At 40.5% G+C, this 19,781-nt stretch overlaps 1 protein-coding gene across 4 annotated transcripts in view; it reads right to left on the bottom strand.

Annotated features, from left to right (window-relative positions):
• The window catches only part of ENDOU (endonuclease, poly(U) specific), a 27,533-nt gene extending 7,752 nt beyond the window's left edge, over positions 1 to 19,781 (bottom strand). The window contains exons 1-6 of one of the 4 annotated variants that reach the window (XM_069092688.1): positions 19,581 to 19,780; positions 13,524 to 13,646; positions 7,842 to 7,907; positions 7,087 to 7,221; positions 6,623 to 6,794; positions 3,870 to 4,069 (exon numbers count right to left, since the gene is read on the bottom strand). In XM_069092688.1, the coding sequence (XP_068948789.1) occupies positions 3,870 to 4,069; positions 6,623 to 6,794; positions 7,087 to 7,221; positions 7,842 to 7,907; positions 13,524 to 13,646; positions 19,581 to 19,635 (751 nt within the window). In that variant the 5' untranslated portion in view covers positions 19,636 to 19,780. Of the gene's footprint in view, positions 1 to 3,869; positions 4,070 to 6,622; positions 6,795 to 7,086; positions 7,222 to 7,841; positions 7,908 to 13,523; positions 13,647 to 19,580 lie in introns of all 4 variants that reach the window. The other 3 variants (XM_069092691.1, XM_069092689.1, XM_069092690.1) reach the window with 3 other exon arrangements.

Raw genomic sequence — 19,781 nt, 5'->3', positions numbered from 1 at the left:
GGAAAGGAAAGGAAAGGAAAGGAAAGGAAAGGAAAGGAAAGGAAAGGGAAAAGGACACACACACACATACATACACATAAATATTTATAGCAGCTCTTTTTGTGGTGGGAAAGAACTGGAAATTGAGGCAATGCTTATCAATTAGAGAATGGCTAAACAAGTTGTGATATATGATTGTGATGGAATACTATTGTGCTATAAGAAATGATGACCACCATGCTTTCAGGAAAACCTGGGAAGACTTATATGAACTGATGGAAAGTGAAGTGAGCAGAACCAGGAGAACATTGTACACAGTAATAGCAATATTGCACAATGATCAACTGAAATAACTTAGCAATTCTTAGCAATACAATGATCAAAGACAAGCCTGTACAACCTGTGGCCCATAGGCCATAAGCAGCAAGGCTGTGCAGGTGCGATGTAAGACACTTCCAAAGGACTTAGGAAGAAAAAAAATGTCATCCAGCTCCAGAGAAAGAACTGACAAAATCTGAATGCAGATAGAAGTACACTTTTTTTTAAACTTTTTACATTTTCTTGGGTTTTTGGGGCCTGTATTTTCTTTCACATCATGACTAATATAGAAATGTTTTGCATGGCTGTACATGTATAACCTATATCAAATTGCTTGCCTTCCCAATGAGGGAGGAGAAGAGAGAGGAAGGGAGAGAATTTGAAACTAAAATTTTTTTTAAAATGAATGTTAAAAATTCTTACATGTAATTGGAAAAATATTTTTAAATAAATAAATAATTATACTATATGGGCCAGCATAGTGGGAAGGATTCATAAAGGAGGTGGGATGGGCTTTGAAGAATGCAGTAGGACCTCGCCTGGGGCAGAGTGAGAGACTTCGGAAACATTCCAAGCAAGAGAAACCCAAACAATGTCAGGAAAGAGGACGTGTAGAGAGTTATGTGCTGGACTACCCCCTTCCCTTAATGGAAATCGGGTTTCACTGTGTTTTTAGAAGTCAAGAGGTTCACAGAAAGCATATTCTACCTGAGTAAAGACCAACATGTTACCAGAAAGGTTCCCACCATGGGAAGTGAGTGGAACATTGACATCTGAGCGATTGCCCTGGATGCAATTCAAGCCATCCATAAGTAAACAAATTGAGAATACCAGGCTTGGACAGAAACCTGATAAAATAAGCAGGATTAAGGGAATTCCAGGATTCTAGAGTAGCAAAGAGAGCCAATATTCAGCAAGAATGTGGAATAATAAGCACAGGATCATAGATTTAGAGCCAGACCATTGGTCTAGAAACCAATGAACCTAATCCTCTCATTTTATAGATGGAGAAACTGAGGCACAGATAAGTTAAGTAATTGCTTAAGGTTATAGAACTAGTAAACGTCTGAGGCAAAATTTAAAGGTCTTTTAATGTACAATGTTATCCACAAATCCATGCTGCCTTATCATAATGATTATGACAGGTAGTGTCCTGTAGTAGATAGAGACAGGGCCAGAAGACCTGGATTCAAGTATTGCCTCTAACATATAGTAGCTATGTGACCCTGGGCACAGCTTCAAGCAACTCTCTAAGAATGTACAGACAAATTGCCAATATGACTTGGTAAACATGCAGTTGCTCTATCAAGAATTCCCTACACAGATGAAATCACTAGTCCAGATCAAAAAATAATGATAACTGACATTTACACAGCATTTTAAGATCTACAAAGGGCATTCTTTGTAACAACCCAGTAAAAGTGCTGCACCTGGACAGGCTCAGGGACCCCTCATGGACGAAAGTACAGGACAGGGTCATCTGGAAAGAATTCATGGACTCAAGCATTCTTTAAGTCAAATTGGTAAAGGTTTATTTTAACACTAATATGGCTAGCAGAGCTCCTTAGGGAACTTGCAACCTAATAGGAATGATGCTAAAGCTTTTATAGAAAAAGTAGTGGGTTATGTGGTGAGTAAGCTAATTAGGTGATGACATACAACCTTGATCACAGGCATCATTCACTACTGGAAACCCAGGGGGCAGGGGGACTCCTAAGGGGTGTGTTTTTGTTCTATTATGTCTGTAACAAGATAGCTTCGGGAGCTGATGTCTATAGCTTGACCTCTGGATTGTATATGGTAACTGGGTATCAGTATATGATAGTTCTGCTCATACAAGGGAAATTCTACAGAGGTCAGGTTGTTCTTGTAACAGGAAGAAATAGTTTGCCTCACTGGGGCTTATTCATGAGTTATTGCTAGAGATAGTGCCCTTGGACTGGAGAGAAAATTGTTTTGAGGCTAGGAGGAAATGTGGTCTTGAAATTGGGGTCCAAGCACCGCATCAGAATCAGCACAATCTGAGTTCAAATCAGTTCTCAGACACTTACTAATTATATGACTTTAGGCACTTATCCTATATTTGCCTCAGTTTCCTAAATTGTAAAATGGGGATAATTACAGCATCTACCTCACAGGGAGGTTGTGAGAAACAAATACAATAATGTTTGTGCTTAGCATAGTACCTGCCACATAGTAGGTACAATAGAAATGCTTATTCCTTTCCTTTCCTTCCTCCACACCATGCAGCCAATATGTGACTGAAATGGGACTCAAATGTAGACCTCCTGACCCCAGATCTGATGTTTATTCCATTACACTATGCTGGAAGGAGAAGATGTAATGTGGCAGACCTAAAAACTTGAACCCTTTGAAGGGGAAGGAAAAGAGGGTGCCTATCGTCCTGGTGACAACCACTCAGGACACTGAGCCTGGTACTACCTTACCATAACGAGAAGACAATTCTCAGAGGCAGGAGCATCAGGAGGAGGAGTGGCTAATGAGCGTATTATTTTGAGACAAAGAGAGACAGGAAAGAACGGGGAAATGGAAATGGACCTCTGATTTAGAGTAAGAAGATAGTCTATCAAGCCAAGAAGGTGTGCCAACCAAAAATATCTTTGGCTTGATTAGGCTTAGTTTGTATCAGGAACCTGTACTGTGTAGGAGTTTCCTTCCTGTGTCTTTGTTGCTTTTTGAAATCTCTCCCACCCCTTAGTTTCCCAGCAAAAGCTTTTGCAAATTAGAACATCTCTTGTGGAAGGGTTCCCTGGTTAGTTAGTAAGAGAGGATGAAGTCAAGGACAGGCTGGCTATGTGTGTATATTAGCAGCCAACTTTCCAAGTCAGCTAAAGGATTCCCCCAAAAGGGTAGGGACTCACTTGGGAGTTACCTAGTAGGGAAGAAGGGAACCTGGGAGGAAAACCTACATCCATTTCTTCATTAGATTTTTGGGGGGATTTAGTTGAACACTCCTCTCCCATGCCAACCTTCTTCCAGTAATTTTGACTTTCCAAACTGTATTCTCACTTGATAAGGCTATAGAAATTCATTGGCAGAATTGGAGGGGAAGACTTAAGGAGTTAGCTACAGATGCTATTGACTCTTCTGCTTCGGAGTTGTGTTACATAGCAAAAGTGAGAAAGTAGGCATATTATATCCTAGGGGAGAAAGAGAGACAGACAGACAGAGAGAATATTTGGGAAGCAATGGAAAATGAGATTAGATAGATAGATAAGCACTTTTAAGCATTTGCTATGCTCCAAGCACTGTTCTAAATCCTGGGAATACATATACAAGCACACACAAAAAAGATGATTTCTACCCCTCAAGTACCTTACATTCTAATGGACAAGAAATATACTGATTATTGAAGGTTTTGAAAGCCAGATGATTTCTCAGCTCTTTAGGGTCTAGTCATCTTTCCATTCCCCATGTTCTCTTTGGCCATCTCCTATAGATCTTTACTAGAGTCCACATGCTCTGAGGATCCCTATGCCCTGTCATAAACTTTCTCCATTACTTTTCCAGGTGCTCTCTCTCTTCTACCAAAGGGGTGTGGGCTCACTCACTCTTTTGATGGAGGAAGCCGTAGAGTTCCTTCATGACTGCTGTCTTCATTATCTCTTGAAGGAAGGTGTCTTGCTCCCCAAGCTGCTGGGGAGTAAAATGTTCCCCTTGACCTGTCACCCGCTGGTAGTTATTGAGCAGATTGATAAATGCAGCATAGGTTGGTTTGGAAAAGAGTTCTTCATTTACATAGCTGTAGAGCCTGGGTGATATCAAAAGAAATTGGGATTGGATCCCATAGCAGAACAAAAACTGTGGTCCCTGGGGCGGCCAGGTAGCACAGCAATTAAGAGCACCGGCTCCAGTGTCAGGATGACCTGGGGATGGAATTTGGGCTCAGACACTTAGCACCCACCCAGAAACACCTGGCTGTGTAACCTTGAGCAAGTTACTTAACCCTGATTGCTTAAAAAAAAACAAAAAAAACTGTGGTCCCATAACAGAGCAAGAAGGGGTTTGGTGTTATGAACTGTCTCTTACAGACATGCATGCAAAGCCTATGCCCTACTTCATACTTTGTCCATTGCCCTCTACTCCTCTTACTCAGATTCTCTTCCTTAAATAACCTAAAAACAAGTCAGAAAATGCTGAATTCAGAACTGTGATATGAGGCTAAATCTGATTTCAGCTTTTCTATGCATATGTAGCTATTCACAGAATATGTATGTGTAGGCATACATACATATATACATGTGTATATAGGCATACAGTATGTGTATATATGTAAACACACATATACGTATATACTGTATTATATGTACATATACATATATATAGGGGAGGGTGTTACAGTTCTAACCTAGAGTACCACAATGTGACTCCCCCTCAGTTGACTCAAACTGCCAGGGCATACTAGCTCTGCACTTTCTCTAGCTTTCATTACTATTATTATTATCTCTCTCCCATGCCACTCTCTCACAGAAGAGTTAATTGACTTCTTCACCTCACTGTTCTCTTTCTCCTTGAACCAACTAATAAATTTCCAAGCACTAAACACAAACACTAGGCTTTGGTCCAGGTTCCTTCCTTCACCACACCCAGGCTAGTTTCCATCTACTTAGAAACCACCACTACCCCTGAGGCAACTTCCTGAAACTTTTAAATAGTCCTGGGGAAGAGCCCCAGGGAATCACTGGACACAGCCTACTCTCTGCAGCCCCATGCACATAAGAAGCTCTGCCTTTATCCTTCGGCCCATAGCATCTTCAATTTCTGACAAGTTTCTGGCTACCCCAACCCCCACTATACTATATACTATATTACATACCAGAATATAATACACTATATTCTGTCCAGAAAAAGAAGTCAATTGGCATAAATTGTTATTCACCAGAAACTTACTGCTCCCCAGTGTGGCATGTTTGCTCTGAGAAACTGTGCTGACATGTAGATGTCACTTCTATGTACTCCATTCCTGCCTCCTAACTTGCTTTTTGGATGCAGTAGTCTGATGAACTAGAGATTGACCTGAGAGCCAAGGTTTACAATTTGAACAATTACTTTCCCACCCACATCCTTGCCTTCACTGATTCAACAAGGAGGATTGCCAAGTCAGAACTCCAAGGATGGCCAGGACTATGCAAGTGCAATTACTTTAATATTAAGTCTAAAGCCCCTGCTCTGGTGCAGAGATTGTCTTCAGTCCATTAAGGGGCAAGGGGAACTGCCAAGAAGGGCAAGGTGCCCATCAATTGGGGAATGGCTGAACAAGTTATGGTATATGCATGTTATGGAATACTATTGTGCAATAAGAAATGAGGAGCAGATGGACTTCATATTTACCTGGAGAGGCTTATACGAACTGATGCTGAGTGAGAAGAGTAGAGCCAGGAGGAATTTGTACACAATTACAGACACAACGTATGTGTGATGACCAACTTTGATAAACTGGACTCTTCTCAGCAATCCAGAGACATAAGTCAAACCCAAAAGACTCATGATGGAGAGAGATGTTTACACCAGAGAAAGAACTGCGATTGAACCCAGATTGAAGCAAACTACCTGCCCTTTTTCGTTTTCTTTGGTTTTGTTTCCTCTTTCCCATTCTTCATTCTATCTGTTATAATCCTTCTTTATAAACTAATGCCTAATGTGAAAGTATTTGCAGATACTATACTTGATTGTATGCCGCCATGGGTGGGGAGGCGGGGAGGGAGAGAAAATTTGAAACTCAAGGAATTGTGGTAATGAATCTTGTAAACTAAAAGTAAACAAATTAATAAAGACAAAAAAAAAGAAGGGCAAGGACTGGCACAGGAGTTATTTAAGAAGGGGAGAGATGAAATGGGAGGAGAAGCTAAGAGTTCTAATTCTTTTTTCTAAGAGTTCTAATGCTTTTTTTTGCCAGAATCCTAGGTCTAGTAGGACCCTGCCTCTGGTCATCCTGTCTTTCACCTTGCCAATAGGAAGATTCTATAGTCATTCCAGACAATCCTATGTCTCTCCAGTGGTTTCTTCTCAACTGCCTCAGTGATCTTTTATTTATTCTTCACTACCTAAGTCAATAAGAAGAGCTCTCTAAAGACAATCTGTTTTAATTTCAATCTTTTTTTGCTATAAGACAATCTTACTTTCCTAAACCTTTTCTCTACATTCCTTACAACCTGCCTTAAAATGTCTTCCCCTTCTAATTCTTTGTCACTCTTCTATTCCTCAGATGAAAGACCTGGAGATTCTAGAACTGAGTTAGGCTCAAAAGAAATAGGAATGGGACATAGATAGGAAAAAAAAAGTCTGGAGAAAGAGGAAGACTCACGGCTCAGGACATCGATCCACTTGATCATTTGTCTCAGAGGGAGAGATACGGTTCTGGCTGTTGAGAATGATATCTTCCTTTAGAGCTTTGTTGGTGTCTGCCTTGTAGATCTTCTCTGAGATAGTCAGGAGTTCCTCCTTGGTGATGGCATCACTGCTTCTGGAGAAACCATCTAGGAGTGAAGAGTGGAATGTGGAAGAGCTAAAGGGAGGGAGGGATTCAGAGCAGGCAGACCTCTCTTGGGTACCACCAAAAGGGGAGAAAGGAGTAGGCAGGGAAATCATCTGCAATGTGGGATGACTCCACATGTGGGATGACTTCCCCAGTAATTTCCCTGAAGGTTAGGTGTATGCAAGGAATTGTGTAGAACCATGTCTATTGTCTAATACAGCACTTCCCTCCTCTGGCATTCCTCTTTTTTTTTTAGACAGAATATGATTAGAAGTCATCACAGAGGAGCTCACCATGGGCACACAGACTCTCATAATCTTCACAGCAGTTCCCAAACTTCTGGCACTTTGAATTGCAATGGCATGGATGGTGTTTGTCAAAGGCTTCATGACAACGGCTGTGGCAAGAATTAGGTGCCAAGTATAGATCTAAAATGATGAGGAGGCAAGGGTTAATTGTATACAGGTCCTCCCAACAAAAACCAGCTGATCTTTGGGGTCAACTTTCTTATGAACCCAGCTAGAGGTCATTTTGTCCTTTCCTCATAATCTCAGAAAGCAAGAAGGAAGAGAGTAAAGGGAATTGGTTCTTCGTAAAGATCTCTAGCCTAATTTTGTTCATCTCCTTCAGTCAGGAAGTCAACCTTGATGTCTAACTTCATTTTTCCTGATACTCCTTTCCTTTGCTCCTACCCTTTCAGTGAATACCTCATTGACTCTACATGAACTTCCTGGAATCTGACCCTAGAATCCTTATTCTCGCTCTGTCCCAGTTGCCTAAGGTTTGTTCTATTTCAAATCCCTGGAGGTCAGGACCCCTTTAACATTCTAACCAGGGACATATCTTTGGAGACTCAACCCAGTACATTCTGGCTTTATCCAAATTTGACACTGCCCTTGCTAATAATACAATCTCCCTCCCCACTCCCTTCATCTTTCTCTCATTTGCCCTTTGTTTTTTTCCCTCTTCTCTTCCTGTAGGTATCTATATCCTTAGTACCAATGTTCAAAGATTTGGGATTTCTAAATTTTCAGGGAAATAAACCTACTGCTGTCTGGGGCTGTCTTTTCTTCCCATTCTGTTTCTGTCTCCATTTCTTTGGGTCCTTCTTGACCTAAAAGACATAAAATCAAAATGAGAAACCATTCTCCTAAGTGTTATCCTTCCTAGCCTCACCAAGAATGTCCAGTTCAATTACATTGTCAGGAACTGTGGTATGGTTACCAAACATCAGAGAATAAAAAGGCAGAAGAATGACAGAGGCAGAAGCGGGAAACATAAGAGGATGAATTATTGAAATAAGTCAAAACTTCTACTAGAAAACAAAATGTCTTAATGCAAAACTTTGAAATGAAATTCTGAACACAAACAAATGATAACTTACAGGATGGTTATTCAATTTACAAATAGACTATTGTAATTTGAAAAGGAATCATACCACAAAAGTCCTTTATATAAAAAGTTTCAAATTACAAAAATTCAATTTACACACAGGTCTTCAGGCTATTATATAAAACAAGACAGACTGGTAGAAATATTTACTTGTGAACCTGAGGAGAATCAAATGCTAATATCATCACATGAAATGCTTTTCATTTAAAAAAATAAACAAACTAAATTTTAAAACCAAGCAACACCCAGTAATCTACTTCTCAAATTACAAACATCTGACTTTCATACATTTTGTGTGTTGTAAAGGAAGAGGTATGCTAATTAATACATGTTTGACAATTAGCTTTCCAGAGAAAAATGTATGGATAACACACTTTTAAGTTTAATTTTCATTATTAATTACTTTCTTAAGTATAGAAAAGCAACAAAAGAATAAATCAAGCCCTGCTTTGTAGTATTTGTGGATTTCTAAGTTGTAAATGCTCATACTAAAAATATATAACAGTTGGCTCTCACCAGCCAGTTAGGGCTGACTCCAACACCCCACTGACAAATTTATCAGGAGAACCCTTGCTCAATTTGATGAGCCCTTAAACAACTTGTTGGGAGTCCAAGACCTGGACCTTTGTCAGAAAAGGGATCCTTGCAGGGAGCTAGACCTGACCTAGGGTCTTCATGGGAGGATGCAGGGAATTCCTGATTGGTCCTCAGTGACTAAGGCTACTTTCTAATGCTTGTTAACTGAGAGTCAGGAGACACTCTTGTCAAAACCTCCCAGTCTGTGGTCAATAAGAGTTAGTTGTGAACCAGTAAGGGCCTGAGATATACAAGCAACAGAAATATATAAAACTAAAAGCTACATTTCAATAGAATGGCCAAGGGATATGAATAATAGTTCTAAAAAATTGTAAACTATAAATGGCTATCTGAATTTTTTCAAATCCTTAATAATAAGAGATAAGCAAAGCAAAACAACTTTAAAGTTTGACCTCCGTGACAAATTGGCAAAGATGATGAATGTCAGGAATAATTATTTTAAAATAAATTATTTTAATTATTTTAAATTTAAATTATTTAAAATAACTTTTAAACTCCCATGGGTTATGGGAGGGGTGGGCACACTAATGCACAATTGGTAGAGTTGTAAAGTGATCAAGTCACACTGGAAAGCAATTTTGCGAAGAACTCTCTGTCTGTTGACTTAGAGATTCCATCTACTCCCAAGGACACCAAGGACAGAAGGACCCATTACCCACATTTAGGGAAATCTTAGAAATAAGTCATGCCTAAGCTTTGTAGGTTTTTCTGAAGAAATCCAGGTCAGGGCAAACTTCAGGTAAGATTTTAGCTTCCTGTGAATTCCGAGTATCTTGTTTTAGCGTAGGGCTGGGAAAGTGGTGTTGGAGCAAGGGCATACATACATACAGCAGCAATAGCAACAATAATGATGGCTAACATTAAACATGCTTCCTATGAGCTAGGCACTGTGCTAAGCATTTTACAATTTTTACCTTATTAAATCCTCATAACTACCCTGGAAGGTAGGTGCTATTGTTATCCCCCATTTTACAGATGAAGAAATTGAGGAAATGTAGAATTAATTGGTCTTTGACCTATTGGTTCATTATCTTTCCGAACTACTCTCCATCCCCAAATAAAGATTATTATGTAAATAGCAGTGGTAATGATATTACTACTACTACTACTAGCAGTAATTATTTAATGCTTTAAAGTATTATCTAATTTTATCCTTCGAAGTAGGTGCTGTTATACCCATTTTACAGATAAGGAAAATGAGGCACAGGGAAGTTATGTGACTTGCTCAGTATCACACAGCTAGTAAGTGTCTGAAGACAGATTTTAAACTCAGATCTCCAGGCCCTTTGCTCTAGCCTTTTCACCAACCTAACTACCTCAGTGAGGATAGATAGATTAATGAGTTGTTAAACTAACGGCAAAAATTTGACCACACCTAGTGACCTCCTTCATGAAGTGCAAACAAATTCCTTAAATGAATTGGAAGAGGTCTTTGTTACTGACTGGCTAAAAATTGGCCCCATCTCTGATGGTCTGTAAATAGCTCTAGCTCTGGAGTGAGTTTGAGACTTTAACAGAGTAAGTGACCTTGCAGAGGAGATCCTTTTCCCTATCCCAGAGGGCAGTAGGGAGCCCTGGGGAGGCATTTCCTTTTCCCTTTAACTCCAAAAGCAAGGGCATCTTGTGGTACCACATCCAACAAGGAGCAGAGATAGAAACACTCTGTGGAGACACAGACACAGAGGCAGCATTTAGGTAGTTCCAAGAAGAGAGACAGCAAAGTAGAGAGCCAGCTAAGGACTTGAGAGAGTAAAATTCCAGAAGGGAGTAGACCCTGGGAACCCAGCTGAGTAAACTGTCCAGCAGAAACTCTGTGTACAGGGTGGGGAGCTTTATGGGGACTTCACAAGGAGAGAAAGGAAGAGATGTGTAATCTTGGCCTCATTTTGGGGGGAATGTTTTGTAGCTATTATTATGTTATTTTAGTAAATGTCATTACTTGGAGCTTAATGGGTTTTTCTAGCTGCCTGGTAAGGGGAAATTCATCAGTGGAGAAGTTTGTGAGCTATACCAGCAGGAATGGGTACCCTCAGGGTACCTTGATCCTAAGGTAGTAGTTATTCCTCAAGGAGCTCAACCTGAGAGTGTAGGCTGGGGGTAGTTGCCATGCCTATGTGAACCTGTGCCATGTCAGGAGTAATGGAAAAAAACTTTTATATCTAATTCAACAATAGTTTTTAAGAGCCTATCATGTGCAGGGGCACTGTGCTGGGCATGAGAGGCACAAAGATAGATACAGAATAGATCTTACCATTAAGGAATTAAGAATACAAAAAGGTGGGGAAAGGTGTTGTACAAATTATACAAGATAAGTTTTACAAGTACAAAAGGGAACTTGCAAAGCCCAGTCCTTATGAGCATGCCCAGGGTGCAGAATTGATACAAGTCCACACATCGTACTTGGGAACACAAACAGATATCCTCTGACTAGCTCCAGCTCTCTTCCCTAACCATGTGGCAAAGAGATGGGCTTTTGATTGGCTGCTGAGTCGCAACTAAGGTTCATTGAAAACATACTAATTGGCAAAAACAAGTCTTTCATGCCTGGCTACTGTTCTCGTGAAAGAGACATGCTGGAATGACATGTGACCTGCAAATACAGGCCCCTATTCTTTGCTTTGATCTCTGCTTTTAGGTGAAGATGTATTGGTTATAGCTACAACATTGTAAGTTACAAAGGGGCAGAATAGCAAGCCACAAGAGATCCAAGATCTAGAGCCCATGTCAGATTTTGTGGTCAGCCAAAAGGAGTGAAGTCCTGAATGACCTGTTTGACCCAGCACAGATCAAAGGCAATTGAGAAGGAGACTATCATTCATCCATTCACCCATCCCTTCATCCATCCATCCATCCATCCATTTATCCATTGGCTATACACCACTTTTAGAATCAAACTTGGTGAAACAAAAGTTCATAGAGCTATGTTAAGCTTGATCCCACTCTTTCCAGGGACCCAGGAGACAGTTTCCTCAGGTATTAGGGTAAGACTGTTTCTGCTATATCTTCTCAGTAGATATCCTTTTGTAAAAGCTAATTGTTCATTGTTTAACTCAAACTGGTGGCTCTAGTTGCTTGTAATTGATATCAGGGGAAAGACATAGGAATGGAAGCTGGAGCCAAAGGCAATAGAGAAGATTTACCCTGTCTCTAGCCTCTGACGGGTACTAGTAGAACCCTGAGGGAAGCTATAGCTAACCTTATTCTGAAGGATCTGACTTGTCTGTGAGAGTGGGAATTGGAATGAGGGGCCTTAGCATCTGTAGGTCCTTAGTAACTATAACATAAAGGAGATTGTGATAAGGGCAAAACAGAGGTCCATGAGGTAGAGTGCTAGAAGAAAATAATGGGAGAAATTTGAGGACTCAAATACCTGGGCAAGGGGGGAGAGAGAAGGTCCGGGAAAGGAACTTCTCAAGGTTAGGGAAAGTTTCATGGAATATGGGGCATCTGAGTTGAGTCTTCATCAAAGATCGAAGCTTTAAACTACAGAAAGGGGAGAAATGTACAAAGTGAGATGGAGGCAGAATGAAAACAAGAAATGGAAAATAGTCCAGTTTGACTAAGTATCTCTGAGATTCCATGAAGGGGAGAAGTAAGGAATAAGGCTAGAAGACTATAGACAGATTATGGAATCATCATCATAAAAATATTAACATATTTTACAAACATTTTTTTCATTTCAGCCTCACAGCAACCTCAGGGAAAAAATGTAATCCCTATTTTAGAGATGAGGAAATGTGAAGCTAAGGTGAAACTTTGTTCACGATCACTCAGCTATCCATGTCAAAGGCAGGATCCAAAGTCAGGCCTTCCTGACTCCAAGTCAGGATTCTATGCAGTAGGTCATGGTGAAAGGCTTTTAACACTGTGACACAACTTGTCTACTTGATCTGCTTAGGGGAAGCTAAGTGTCAAAAGGAATAGAGTATTATCCTGCTGTGAGGAAAACCTGAGTTCAAATCTAGCCTCATATACTTACTAACTGTGTGACCCTGGGTAAGTCACTTAATTTCTGTTTGACTCAGTTTCTTCATCTGTAAAATGAAGGTAAAAATAGCGACTACCTCCCAGAGTTGTTGTAAAGATCAAATGAGATCTTATTTGTAAAGCATATCATAGTACCTGGCACATAGTAAGTGATAAATAAATGTCAATTATTATTATTATTATTAAATGGTAAGGCAGTACAGAATTGTTGAACATTTTTGAGTGGAGGAGTGACATGAATAGAGAAATGAAGAGGAGTATTACACAGATAATGGTGTGTGAAAGATTTTGGATTAAAGGGGCTTTTATGAGCTGCCCTAGCAACCTACCCACTACATGTGACCTTATTTCTATGAGGAAGTGTCCCAACTTCTTAACAACTGACCTACCACTGAATTTCTGGAATGAAATGCAAGGGTACTCCTAGTCAGAAGGAGGATGGTTGGGGCAATGGAGAATGTGTCCTCATTTTATTTTCTGTACAGTAAATAAAAAATGGGGCTGGAAGTTGAAAGGGGTGGAAGCTGAGCTCTTGGCTCTGGGCCAGAATAGAGGGAAATGATTCTTATTGTTTTGCATCTAGGTTGGATAGAGAGTCTTCTCCCAATATCCTCATGTACCCATTCTTGACTGCCCATGTTCTGACTCAGTGCCTGCCCCCTCCACCCAGAAGACTGTGCTGAGCCACTATCTGCTTAAACCAGAGTGAGTCCTAGACAGGGAGAGGACATGGGCACCCTGCAGAGCGACTCACTTGTACACAGTTTCTTGTAGTCCTCACAGCAGTCCTTGTGCTGCTCACACTGATGGTTACACTGGCATTCGGCTGCCTTGTTCAATCTCTCTCCACAGCGGTGTGCACATGACTCCATCGTCCCTATTGGCAGTAAGAGACACAAGGTCAGGCTTGTGATGTTGCCATTCTTGTTGGTGCAGGATACCACACCAGCAGGCTCTGGGGACTCTGAGAAAGGTTCAGAGACAACAGGGAAAGTGGCCCCCACAGAAAGGAAAGTTCAGGTGTCCTGGTTCAGAGGACACGTTCCTTTCCTCTTTACAATATGATCCTCCTAGGCATTTCAGAACCCCATGATATCAGTTCTACCACCCATGCTGTTTCATCACATCATGTCCCCTTCTTGTTTCTATTCCTTTCTATTTCTTCCACAACCTTCACCTCATCTCTTCTGGATAGGAAATATAAATCCCCCCTCATTTGTCCTGTGCTACTCTGGTTTAGGATCCATATTGGACTGAAGCTAAGGTTGATGCTGAAATGGAGCTAGTGCCAAGGTGGGGTTTGGATTGTATTTAGGGTTAGAGTGTGGGATAGAGCCAGGGTGAAGGTTAAAGTTAAAGTATGAGACAGGATTTAATGTTGTAGTTTGAGTTAAGATTGTATGCAGGCATGCTGGATTTGGAATTGGATAGTATGAGTTTAACTCATTTCTTTTAGTATCTTTAGTAAGACTTTCTCTGAGACTTGTTTTCCTTATTTAAAAATAAGGATGATCATTTTTATACTACTTATTGCACAGAGATGTTCTGAGTGTAGGGGGATCATGGCCTCCTTGGAAGCTACATCTCCCACAGGCCTATGCAGATTGTGACAAATGGTTATGCTTACATTCAACTATACTTGGCACAAAGGTAGCATTATCATTTGTATTGTTCACCATTAGCCTGTGTGGGACAGTCACAAAGGAGAACATGTTTTCACTACTTATAGTCTTAAAGTACTGTAAAATATATGATATTATAATTAATTCTAGTTATAGGGTTAATATAATTTTAATTGTTGTTGTAATTTAGTTAATTAGCTGTGTCCGACTCTTCATGAACCCATTTGGGGTTTTCTTGGCAAAGATATTGTAGTAGTTTGTCATTTCCTTCTCCAACTTATTTTACATATAAGGAAACTGAGGCAAACTGGGTTAAGTAACTTGTGCAGGGTCACAAAACCAGTAAGTGTTTGAGACTGAATTTGAACTCAGGTCCTCCTGACTACAGGATCATCTAGCTGTGCCATCTAGTTTTCCCTGTAATTCTAATTAGTCTAGAATTAAGGTTAAGTTCCACATTTGTTTTAAGGTCTGGATTTATCACAGACCATCTCTTTAAATTTAAACAGCTGTTCTGTAGATGTATGGTCTCTCTGTGTGTGTACATATACATACATAAACATACACATACATATACACATACATTTATACATATATTTCTCTCACACACACAAGAGGTGTCCTACAAGAAGTAATGTATAGACTCACATAAAACCCTGGCCACACCTGGATAAAGAACTCATCAGGATCCATTAAGGAAGGTACATCACCACTGTCATCCTCATATAAAACAGTTAGCACATGGCATAGAATTAGGGCTATGGTTAAATTTGTGGTTAAATTCTTACTCAGGGAAAGTGTGAATGTAGGAGTAAGGTTCAGGATTAGGGTTAAGATTATCAGTAGGAGGGACGGCCAGGTGGCCAGGTGGAGCAGTGAGTAAGAGCGCCTGTCCCGGTGTCGGGAGACCCGGGATCAGTTCTGGCCTCAGATACTTGGCACCCACACAGAATAACTGGTCAAGTAACCCTGAGCAAGTTACTTAACCCCAATTGCTTTAAAAAAAAAAAGATTGTCAGTATGGTTAGGATTAAGATTTAGGCTCTTGGGTTTTTTGTTATTGTTAAGAGTTAGGACTACAGGTTAAGATTGATGCCAGAGTTACTGTTGGTATGGAGATTAATTAGCTTTAGTGACTCAATTAGATGTGATGATCACGATTTGGGTTAGGATTGGATTTGCTATAAAGACACATTAGAATTGGAGTTTCAGTTAATTTTTTAAATATGGTAATGACTGGGAAAATTTAGGATTACCTTTAAAATCAGTGATGGAAATAGCAGGACACAGTTAGGGAACACAGCATTAGAATGAGTTTTGGCCAATGTTTAGGGTTAGGGTATGTGGTGAATCTTAGATACGGGGGCTAGGCTTTGGGTTAAATTTCAGGTGTGTGGACTGCCACCTCCTAAGGGAGCTTCAGGATTATTGCAAAGGGTTCTTGAAGCCATATGTGCTCTTAGCATTGTCGTTTTGCTCTCTGCTTAGTTCCAACAAAACCTGCAGCATTAATCTAACTATTGATAAGGTTGTAAAATTGTTTAATGTCAATGCTTTAAAAGATTGGGAACCAGTAGCCTTAGATTAAGTGCAAGGTTGGAGGTTATTGATATGGCTAGAAATTGAAAGGAAATAAAATAAAATCTGTTTTGCATTTGGATTAGGAGTTATTTAATGGCAAGGTTTGCTTTAGGAGTTAGCTTTCATTTCTAGTTTAAATCTGGGTTAGGTTAGGGATTATAGTTCAAATTCAAGCTAGGTTAAAACATGTCTAACGTTTTAGTGGCACCCACATGCCATGCCATCTATGAGATGTAAAACAACCAGATTGGCTGTAGGAGGTGAATTTATTAATTGGGGACCTCATTTTACACCCTAAATCCAATGGCCTCCTTTTGTATTCTTTAGTCCCATCTCTTGAACATGTTTATCTAGGTGAAAGTAAAAAACAAACAAACAAAAGCCCATAGCCTTTAGTTCTATATCTGGGGGTGACCAGGAGCCTGCTTATCCTGCTCATCAAGCATTTACAGCTCAGAAATCAGCAACCCCTCCAAAATCAGGGCTGTTTATTATTTTGTTGATTGTCTAGATTTAAGAAGGGGATGGAGAAAATGTTATTCATGCAGATTAAACTTAAAAGAATCATGTGTACATTTTTCCCCCCAGGAGAACTGGTTGTCAATCACTTGCCAGCACACCACCATCTACATCCCATAACTGATGGGATCAAGATTCTGAGAATCTGTTTTATATTTTGTAAAGAAATTCCAGGATATTAGGGAAGGCAGAATTGATGAAAGATCTGTAAGAGCAACCCTTGTTATGCAAGTGACTCTTAGAAGATGACTTAGGTCTGAAGTTATTTCCCTTTTAGGAGTTTCAGTTCTACAAGATTCAGATCTTTAAAGCTGGACTTTTATGGCCCAAATCCAGAAATATGAAGGGGGAACTATCTAAGAATTGGTAGTAGCCAATCAGTTTAGCACCAGCCCCATGGAGAAGGGGTTCTGCCCCTCTTATTTCATTTCTGCCCTATAGGCAGAACCCAAGGAAGAGAGAAAGGAGAAAAATTAGAAGTCCAGAATAAACCAGGTGAGTAGAGAAATGGAACTGCTCAATTCCAGCTACCAGAGCCAGTTTGAGAAAAATCTGAAACAGAGGCTAGTTAGGTGGCACAGGGAATACAGAAAATCACAGAGAGTCAGGAAGATCTTGAGTTTGTAATCCTGCCTCAGGCACATGCTAATTGTGTTGTTCTGGACAAGTCACTTAACCTCTCTCTGTCTCAATTTCTTCTACAGCTACCCCACAGGATTGTTGAGAGAATGAGATCATACAAGTAAACACTTTGCAAACCTAAAGTACAACATAAATATTGGCATATTTTAGGGAAGCTCCTATTGGGCCAAATTAAATTTTTTCATCACTAGAAACACAATTGTGTTTGGTGCCCACAATAATCATCTGTAGTAACTGGTTCTTTACATTTTTATTAGTGACCTTGGTCTCTAAAATCAGCCAGACTTTGGCATTGGATGGAAAGAATGGGGTTGAGGAACCTTCCCTTTGCCATCCTGGGACATGCAGGGATATTACTGGATTATAGGCACTAGTCACTCTGACTAATTCACTCTAATTCTTCCACCCAGCGTCTACCTCATTCTGTTTCTGTTTATGTCAGACTTACTAGATGAGACACATGAATCACTGCTCCACCTTCCTCTTTCCATCTCTCATCCTCTTTCTTTGAGTGTATAAATGTATCCATCTTTCTGTCTTCCTCTTAGTCTCAATTCTTCCTTTACTCTCTGACGAAACATTTACTCTCCCTGTTTAACCCCCTTATCTTTCTCATTTCCTTAGGCTGGCCCAACAATTAAGTCCATGTTCTGAAATCTCTTTTCAACGGGTTCAACAATAGCCACCAAAGGGAACTTAGCTCTAAAGGCCTAAACCTGAATGAGCAGTAGTGTGTTTACATCTCTAGCCTTCAGCTCTTGCATCAGAATACAGATGTTACATGTTTGTGTTCCACTGGAGATCCTAGTTACTATTTCTATAGAGACAACCTCCTGTAGGATCAATTTCCAGTACCTTAGTTTTCCATCCAAATTCCCTCAAAAATAATTCTTCAATGGGCCGGCTAGGTGGCACAGTAAATAAAGCACCAGCCCTGGAGTCAGGAGGACCTGAGTTCAAATCCAGCCTCAGACATTTAATACTTACTAGCCATGTGACCTTGGGCAAGTCACTTAACCTTAACTGCCCTGCATTCCCTCTTCCAAAAAGCAATAAATAAATAAAATCTTCCTGAAAACCAGTATACAAATGAAACCCACAGGTTGGCAGTGTAGGCATTCTTGGGATAATATAGACTTTCCCCCAATAGTTCTGACACTTTGGTATAATAAATAGTATAAACAAAGATGGGGCATCTTTTTCCACTGGCAGATGGGAAATCCTTGAGACACACATATAAATTCCACAAAAGACGCACACAAATTCAAGGCTTTACCACTGGACCTCTGCTTTTTTATTCCTTCTACAGGAGCCTGAACAAGATCCAGGGGCTGAAGGGAGGAAAATTTTCAATCTGCTTCCTCTATGCAGGAAGATCTACTTCATCCTTCAACCTCCTTTCCTTATACTCCGTAGAATTATATTAACCTCTTAGCCAAGGATTCTCAGCATGCTTTCCACTCTCTATACCTAATGGAGGCAGGAGATAGGGATGAACATTTATGTATCTTAGAACTTTGTTCTGAATTGATAGCTGCTTGGTTCCCAGTAGCAGCAGGAGGAAGGAAGGCCAAGAATCCCATCCTGTGTGAGGATGATCAGGGTCCTGCCTTGCGCTCCTTCAAGGCCCCCTCATCCTATTCTGGTTGGACATAGCCCTACTCCTTAAAGAGAAAGTTATTTCTCTCCAAGTAAATTTTGGAAGCATTGGTTTCTCTACAGGAGAGAAGAGGACCCCAAGTTTGGAAGAGGGAGGTCCTCCTCAATATTCTGCCTACATTCACTCTATTAACATTCATTGCCATCCACCAAACAGACAACCTTGTGTAGTCTGGAAGATTCAAAGTGCCCAGTGTTATTAGACTTCTTTCTCAGGTACACACTCCTCTCTGACACGGAACTCAAGGCAGGCTCTTCTGACTATTTGCAGACTCATTTGTATAGTCCCAGCCAAAGATTCACCAGCCCTTCAGCATTACTAGGGAGGCACTCCCCAGGTTACCTCAGAGATTTCATGCCTTCCTGAGACTAACTTGGAGAGCTTTTCAGTCTCACTGTCCCATCTTCCATATAAAACTCAATGTGGGGTAATTACCAAGATGATCAAACACCTCAAATATAGGAGTCTACAGCAGCAAGACCACACTGCCCATCAACTTAGAGTAACACAAGATAATGCCATTCTGGCTCACTGATAATCCAATGGGACCAAGGGATGCTTTTTGCAGTAGCACAGCTCTCCTGTATGATAACTCCATTCATTCACCCATGCACCCAACATGGAGGTCTAAGAAGATAATCAGAGGAAGGATGCTGGCTTTAGGGCAAAAATATCTCCTCATTTGCCCTCAATATTTCCCCAAGATCTCCAGTGCTTTTCTTCTAACTTCTTCTTCCTCTTCTACCACCTACATCCATTCCATCCTCCCCCTTTCCCAAGTACTCACCAGCCCAGGCTAATCTGTAGATCAGGGCTAAAAACAGAAGGTCTCTGGTCCCCATGGTGCAAAGGCAGAGGAAGCTGACTGGTAGGCTTTCACGTGTTCCCAGAGAAATCCCACAAATTCTAAATGAGCCTAACTCCTGGACTAAGCCTTTTAAAGGCTCTGGGCTTGTGGAGCTGGTGCTTCCAGATCTTTTCAGGAAGG

The sequence above is a fragment of the Petaurus breviceps genome, unplaced genomic scaffold, assembly GCF_028583685.1.
Source record: "Petaurus breviceps papuanus isolate PSGF00001 unplaced genomic scaffold, PetGlider_PUasm1.0 191, whole genome shotgun sequence".
NCBI classification, from domain to species: Eukaryota; Metazoa; Chordata; class Mammalia; order Diprotodontia; family Petauridae; genus Petaurus; species Petaurus breviceps.
Note: the sequence above shows the minus strand (reverse complement) of the source record. Positions and strands in the feature narration are given on the sequence as shown.